General features: G+C 37.7%; 1 protein-coding gene across 2 annotated transcripts; it reads left to right on the top strand.

Annotated features, from left to right (window-relative positions):
- Positions 1–1,398: 1,398 nt before the first annotated feature.
- On the top strand, positions 1,399–7,587 carry LOC116067792 (cytochrome b5). 2 transcript variants are annotated; one of them, XM_035999571.1, is made up of 6 exons: positions 1,399–1,496; positions 1,545–1,904; positions 3,886–4,014; positions 5,459–5,485; positions 5,614–5,642; positions 6,015–7,587. In XM_035999571.1, exons 2-6 carry the CDS (start codon positions 1,704–1,706, stop codon positions 6,109–6,111), a joined length of 483 nt encoding a protein of 160 aa, XP_035855464.1. In that variant the 5' UTR covers positions 1,399–1,496; positions 1,545–1,703; the 3' UTR covers positions 6,112–7,587. The 2 variants fall into 2 exon arrangements, with proteins under 2 accessions (XP_035855464.1, XP_031180233.1); XM_031324373.2 differs by having other exon boundaries at positions 1,422–1,904.
- The last annotated feature ends 454 nt before the right edge of the window (positions 7,588–8,041 follow it).

Raw genomic sequence — 8,041 nt, 5'->3', positions numbered from 1 at the left:
TCCTGAGGTGGCGAATGGTTTTCCAGAAGCACCTTGGTGCCGACCGAAAGTCCTTCTCCATGTCTTCTCCGAACTTCTCCCACACCCGCTGCTTTGCCTCTTTCACGGCAGAGGCTGCAGCCCTTCGGGCCCTCCGGTACCTTGCAACTGCCTCCGGAGTCCTCTGGGATAACATATCCCAGAAAGACTCCTTCAGTCGGGCGGCTTCCTTGACCACCGGTGTCCACCATGGTGTTCAAGGGTTACCACCCCTTGAGGCAACCAAGATGTGAAAACATGTATCAAAGCATTATGATCTCTGCGATAAGTGCTGATATAGGCTAGTGCATTATGTGGAAAAATATTAAATACATCAAACATTAAGCTTACAGACCAGGAATAACTGTATGCACTTGGCACTAGACTTGCCAATATAATAGGCATGAACAAGCGGTTCCTGAATGTTGCACTGAGTTATGTGGGAGGTTACGCAAATTAGATTCAGACGTGGGGTGGGGGGTGACATGGTTTGAACTTTGAATCTCATGTGTTAAGTGTTTTTGCTGCTGTCGCATCTGGTGGGTTTGCCGGACCAAAAGTTATGCTGCTTACTGAAAATAGTGTCTTTTCTTTTCAAGTGTCTCCTGAAACAATAAGACTTAAGGTTCCCCCAAGGCTTTGACAACTACCTGAATGTATTGTAATGAAAGGTCTTGTAATGAAAAGACCTGCAAAGAGTGGTTTGTTGGCTGAACCAATATAAAATATTGTATATATGTAAATATAATAATAATAGGCTATTTACAGTCTATGGGCTGAACATACAATAGGCGGGGCCCTAACCGGCCTGCCTAAAGGTTATTTACACAAGAAGCTGCCAGAAAAAGGCTAATAAAATGAATAAAGATCCAGGCCAGCACTGAAAGACTCTACCCTCAGGCCACTAGACCCTAATCCCCATACACATGTATTATCATCACCACTTATTTAAACTGTTTTAATGCCTCCATCAGCACAGAAAGAGGCACATTATACATGTTACAGATTGATTGATTGATTGATTGATTTATGTATATATTAAATTACATGAAGATATGCTGTTTTTTTCTGCGTTCTGAGGTTGTGAGTGTTTACACCTGAATATGGTATATATTTACTGTCTATAATAATATATAGTCTATGGGTAAAGTCTTTCTGGGCCGGCGGGTTGCCAGACGTTGCAATTCCACCGTTGGCCGCTAAGCCCATGGTTGCATCAAAGCATAGCGCTGTTCCTGGGGGCTTGGCAAAAACTCGTATGCGCAAAGACAGTGCAAAGTTGACAACCTTTGCAAATTTCCTAGTCTCATGATCATCAAGTGGTCGATTTTGATTGGTCGCCACTGCGAAAGTCAGAGTTTCATTGGTCAATTGTCGTGTTTGTGCTTAACACGCATACTCGGTTTATATATCTGCTGATGTGCTTGTGGGTTAGGGTGGGTTTTTTTCTATTTCGTAACGTGTTTTAGCATTTGTGTGCTAATACAGGTGTTTATGTCTTCTCGCCTCTGCGGTGTAATTTGAGCTTTTTTAAACTAACCTTATTCAAACAGTGACAAAACTGATCGTACACGTAGCTAACGTTAGCTTGCGTTAACGTTACATCCATAAGTTACCTGGATAACAGAAGCTAACGTTAGCTTGCTGCTCTTTCGACATAGTTAGGTTTTTGTATTAACGTTAGAATGGGTGAGGAAACTATCAACAACCCCATTAACACAGGGAGTGGACCCGCTAATTATACCACTGTTGAGGGGAACGGCGAAACAGTAGAATGCGGTGTAAAATATTACACATTAGAAGAAATAAGAGCACATAATGTGAGCACTGACACATGGGTCATCATCCACGATAAAGTGTACGACATTACAGGTTTCCTTGAAGAGGTAAGAAACACTTTCTGGTAGCAACTGCTTTAGCAATATTGCTGTCAACTTTTAAGTTTGTGCAAAACGTCTTTTGTTACCTGTTTCGGCTAAGATTACTAACTGGAATTACAAAACGAGTGTTAGCGTTGTGTTGACGTGTAACGTGTGCTGACTGCCTTCATTCAAGCTGTTCACGAACAGCGACGCTATCCATATAAAGTTTAGATTTCGAGTTACGTGTGTGTTAAACAAGGTCCAGTCAAGCGATAAGTTACCTGGTATGACATTTATTTTACCCATTAACAGCAATATTCATTGTAACTACTTACAGGAACTTAGACCAAATTGTGAATATTCCATATTGATGATCCTGTTTCATAGGAGTCTGACACTTAAATTATAGTCAACTGTAAGATAATAGATCCTTAAAGTAAAATTAATAATGCTACAGAGTTTAAATTCTCCATTAGGGAAAGTTCTGCATTCAAAGCTTTAAAAGGAAGTTTATGGACGCACCACGCACGGATAAACAAAATATATAACTTACTTAACTGTTATGTTTTTTTTATTTGAACAGGGACAATGCACACATAACATTAACCATACAACCAGGATAGATGTACCGGGTTTTAGCAAATTGCTATCAAAAGTATTCATTATAATAATAATAATAATACATTTATTTGTAAAGCGCTTTCAGGTCAAAGTGCTGTACAGAGCATAGAAAATACAGTTTAAAAACATTTCAAGTAACTGAAACAAAAATAAACACACACTCGAACTCTCAGGAAAACATAGAGAAATTAGGCCTCATACACAACAGTAAACAGATGGGTCTTTAGCTTAGCTTTAAAAGCCTCAACAGAACAAGCCTGCCTGATGTCCAGAGGTAAACTGTTCCACAATGTCGGTGCACGGAAAGAAAAAGCCCGTTCACCAATTGTCTTCTTTTTAATCTTTGGGACACTCAGAAGACCCATCCCCTGAGAACGCAGGGCTCGAGCAGGCACATAGGGGTTCACTAGGTCTTTAAGATACAACGGTGCGCTGCCATTTAATATTTTATAGGTTAGCAGCAACACCTTAAAATCTGCTCTGGCATGAACAGGGAGCCAATGTAGAGAGGATAACACTGGTGTAATATGTTCATATCTGGAGGCTCCGGTCAGAACACGAGCTGCAGCTTTGGCAGACCCGACAGGAGGACATTACAATAATCTAGCCTAGATGACACAAAGGCATGAATGAGGACCTCAGAGTCCTTAAACGACAGTATTGATCTGATCTTGGAGATGTTTATGCAATTCACAAGTACACATTATGCAAAATGGACCTTCACACATTTTGAAAATGATTATCCACGTTAGTCTTCTCATTTAGGATCCTAGTGGCCTCAGGGTAGAAGCTCCTAAGCTCCTGCTTTCTTGCAGTGCCTGGTGTAAATATCCTTTAGGCAGGGTAGGGCATTGTTTGTGTCCTTTAGGCAGATTAGGGTGTTTGTATCCTTTTAGGCAGGGTAGGGCATTGTTTGTTTCCTTTTTAGGCAGGGTAGGGTATTGTAGATGTTTAAACATGTTAGCAGCATTTTAATAATGGAGTGGAGGAAAAAAGCATGGTAATTCCCTCCTAAAATATAGTGGTGTAGGGGCAATCTCTAGTTGACCCGGTAGAGCGTGTAGGCTGACAGGCCCCATGTAGGTTGAGTCCTTGGCAGCGGCCGTTTCAAATCCATCTGTAACCCTTTCCTGTCTATCTGTACTGTTTACTACCCCCCTACCCCTACTGAAGTAGCATAACATGGAAATACTCTAGGTACAGTACTTGAGTAAATATACTTGGTTACTTTCCACCACCAAAAGACCATATTGTTGCATTTCACAAATTTGCCTGTGATTTCAAGTGTGTTTTTATTGCGTCAGGTTAATGTGAGTGTGGGGGAATTAAGGAAATGAACATGCTCAACACTGAGTGACTGTGTTAATTAATTCTATGATTTCAGCATCCGGGAGGCGAGGAAGTTTTGCTGGAGCAGGCAGGTGCAGACGCAACAGAGAGTTTTGAGGATGTGGGTCATTCCACAGATGCCAGGGAGATGCTCCAGCAGTACTGCGTTGGGGAGCTTCACATGGTAAGATGTTAGCTCTGAAAGATATGATTCCCTGTCTGTAGTATCTTCACATGATATCCACATCCCTCTGTCAAATACTGAAGTTTAACTGCTATTAAATCATTATCATTGCTTAATTCTAAGGCTCAGGCTGCAATTAAAGATCATCTCAGTAGTCTACATGGAAGAGTGGCTGAAAAAAAAAGCATGACTGTGCGCCAGAACACTCAATACAGGCATGTGAAAGAATGAGCGCCTGAGGCAACAAATTCTGTTCCGTGATGAAACAAAAATTAAATTTCCCCTGTTGGAAACTGAGCAAAGCTCAAGGACAGGTTCACAATTTCAAATCTGTCTTAAAACAATAGTCTGGTGCCTATATAGACTTTGAAAAGTAAGTTTTGATTCCTCCCTTTTTCATACTGGTCATCAAAAACAAGCTCTCCGAATGCGCTTCTTATGAAAGTGATGGAAGAAAAAAATCGGTCTTTGTTCCATGTAAAAATACATCCAAAGTTTATTTAAAGCTAATCAGAGGCTTCAGCTATCTAAATTGACAGTTAACCCAAAGGGGGCCCATCCTACAGCAAACAGTGACAGTATGTGAGATAAGACAAAGTTGCACATTCAATGGTTTTACGTTTTCCAACTTTATTATTTATTATTTAAATTGTGTTTTATAAAGTCTGCCATGTCTGATTATTTTGTTTCGTAATTATCAAGATAATATGCTATAGTGAGACAAGAAAACCATACTGTGTAATTGAAATAGTAGCACATTCCTTCTCATGTCATTAGTTTTTAGGTGAACACAGTTTTGTATTGCCCCCAATAGTGGTTTATTTCCCCCAACATTTTACGTTACTATATCACTAGTTTTGCTGGAGTCTTTTTCAAGCTCACAGCTTTGCAACAATTGCTGTATACATATTAACAACAAATACAAGTTACAAGATTCAGAAGACTGTTGAGGGCAGAAACTCTCCTTGCTTTCTGATTATTGGTCTGGCTCTCCAGGGACTTATTTCTGCAGTTATTGGCACCTTTACAAGTTTGTCTCTACCAACAACAGAACATATTCATTATAACATATTCATATCATCATTCAATCCAGTGTATGCAACCACAAAGGAAATAATTTTTGTGTGATTATCAGCTTTCTGATGCTTTTACTTACCAGTCCCAAAAACGTCACACTTGTGACAGTGATTGCGATGTGACTGTCAACAAGATAAATGGTTGGCGTGTGTCCATGCTCCAAAGTCTAGAACTGATATTGTGTAGGCTAACTACTTCATATTTAAATTCTGTCAACAGTAAATATTAAACTGGTAATTCATGAGTACATTTGGATCATCAACTATGGACTACCTAAGAAACTGACTTAATTTTTATTCTTAGCTTAGCCTAGCTTATCAGCCATCACATGAAGATATTAATACTAATTTATTGATTTTATTTGCAGGATGACAGAAAAAAGGAGAACACAAAGGTAAGCCTGTTAACTGAATTGCAACAGAAAAGTTACTGGAACAGAATGAACAAAGACGATACAGTTTTTGGTTAGTGGCTAAATCGAACAAGATCTATTTTTAATTTGTATCCTTATTCCTGCTACAGGATGAAGATGCAGCAAACTCAGAGTTCAGGTGAGTCATCGTGATGAACACCTTGTATCAGGCTCATTGTTTACTGTTTTCATACTTATTCTTGCTGCAAGTGAACATTGATCACTGTAGTTTCTCTTCCTTCTGGAAATTAAAAGGGAGAAGAAAAACGGGAAAGTGAAATTATAAAAATAAATAAATTAAAATCGTTATAAATGTATTAAAATCTAATAAGATTTCTATATTTAACTATTTTAATATTAAAGGCAAAGTAAAAAACAAACAAAAAAACATAGCCATAACTATATACAATTCATAGCTGATAGTTGCCTTTCTCATTTGTGTTGGCCATTTTAATTGTGATGGTTCAAACAATTAATAAATTTTTAAAATTTTTTATTTTATTTTTTTCAGCCGCTCCTGGACAGCGTGGTTGATGCCAGCTATTGTTGCAATGGTCATTGCTGTCATGTATCGCTACTACTACATGTTTGAACACAAGTCTTCTTGAGTGCTGGCAACCTGTTTCCATCTCATTCTTTTCATCTGGATGCCTTGAAATGTTTGACCAAAACCTCATCACACTAAAAGCACACAGCAGTGTCTGCGTCCTCTGCAACAAGAAGAGGGGAGCAGTTTGATAAAGTGCTTTAGTCCTTGTCCCGCCTACATAGAGTGCACCAAACAGACAGTTGGCCAGAGACTTTAAGTTATCTGCCTTTAGTTTCTTTGTATTACATTGTCACTATGCACGTTGTCATTAATGTTTAACGTTGTCTTTAACTTAAACTTTCATATGCATTTGACCCATTTTAGTCTGTATGTTTATTACCCATTTTCCTGCTCAGAGAAAGTTTATGTGAACAGCCTGGTATACAAAGACCATCATTACACTGATAGACAAAATGGAAACATTGAAAGAGATCTTAGGATGCAGAATGGTGATGCCATCAGGGTAATAGTTAACATGACCATTCTACTTTTTTACACTGAATTATAACTTCCAATGCATTTTTTTTAGCAGTTTTTACTGCTACCTTAATGTCAGTAAGAATCAGGAGTTTATTTCATTCACTACTTACTGCACAATCCTAGTTAAGCATTTCTTTATTGCATTTAGCACTTGTTGTAATGGTTGTAAATGCAAAATCTTTCCAATTATGAAATTGCAGTGTCAAACTATTCCGTCTGTTCTTTTTGAAAATAGTGAGTTATATTGTATTGGTGATTATTTAAGGTAGAATGTGTTCTGACTGGTCTCATTTTTCTACAGTTCTGTTATCAGGAACTTGTGTAAATGGTCAAACTGCCTAATCTGATGTGAATATAAATGTATGTGGTATGTAGTTATAATACAATAATGTTTTATTACCCAGATGCAATAGCTGACAGTGAACGACGAGTGAATACCCTGAAGAATATAGTGAAGAAATATTTGTTATGCGACTGTTCTGTTTTAAAATCTTACTGTTCCTCACTATGCCATTTGTCATGTAACTGGTGCTTTTTCACAATTTTGTTATAATTGTAATGCATCTTAATTTTATGTTTTGGGTGAGTGCAACTGTCATTTGGCTTGTATTCAATGAAGTCTGGTGGGTGTTTCAGGCCACAGTGCATACATATTTAGTAATCTATTACCTTGAATTCTCTAGGTTGCTGTTCAGATGCTGGAACTGAAATATGTAATGATAAATTTAAGCTTTTCATATAATTTCTAAAACATTCGGAAATAGGCATTCTTTTCCTATTACTCGAAACAAGCATTTTCCAACTACAAAGACAACAACTTAAAGTCCATTTACCACCTGAATTCACAAAAAAAATTTAAATTTATGAATATAAACTATTTTTACATAACTACAACATTTCTTGCAGATGTTAAAATCTACTTGGTTGACTTTAAAGATAAGCATTTACCATCTTTCTTACAACGGACGTTTCCTCTCAATGTCCCTTTCAATAAAATTAATCTTTCAAAAAGTAAGTGGCTGGTCACTGCTGTGTGAATAACTTTAGATATATAAATATATGGTATGCTATTTATGTATATTCATCATGATATGCATGTAAAGAGTGAAATGTGATATCACTTTTAACAATCTTGAGTCAACTATCCTTTTAGAAAGTCACTCCCTGCCTGTGATAATTGTCAGACAGGAAGTAGTAAAATGAAAAAAATGCCCTCCAATATGATCATTACTGTCAAGGCCCTAAAACATCCTTAATTTCAGTGCCTGAATGAAACATTTTTTTAAATACTTTTAAGAAAGTTGAATTTAAAAAAACGCCCTCCCCTGAATATTTCCTGCATACATATGTTTTCAGCTAATACCCTTAACCTGGATTCTTGCCTATAATGGAATGGAGTGGAAATGTGCTAAATACCTATTCATGCTGCAAGAAGAGTTTTAGTCAGTGGAAATTATGAATGTAGCATG

The sequence above is a fragment of the Sander lucioperca genome, chromosome 3 (genome assembly GCF_008315115.2).
Source record: "Sander lucioperca isolate FBNREF2018 chromosome 3, SLUC_FBN_1.2, whole genome shotgun sequence".
Taxonomy (NCBI): Eukaryota; Metazoa; Chordata; class Actinopteri; order Perciformes; family Percidae; genus Sander; species Sander lucioperca.
The sequence above is the reverse complement of the archived record's forward strand: the minus strand, read 5'-3'. Positions and strand labels throughout refer to the sequence as shown.

What these genes read in the sequence shown, in the direction of transcription:
- LOC116067792 (XM_035999571.1), top strand. Translation starts at nt 1,704, where the DNA reads ATGGGTGAGGAAACTATCAACAACCCCATTAACACAGGGAGTGGACCC. An exon ending in TTACAGGTTTCCTTGAAGAG is followed by an intron (nt 1,905 to 3,885) that starts GTAAGAAACACT and finishes CTATGATTTCAG; the next exon opens with CATCCGGGAGGCGAGGAAGT. An exon ending in GCAGCAAACTCAGAGTTCAG is followed by an intron (nt 5,643 to 6,014) that starts GTGAGTCATCGT and finishes TATTTTTTTCAG; the next exon opens with CCGCTCCTGGACAGCGTGGT.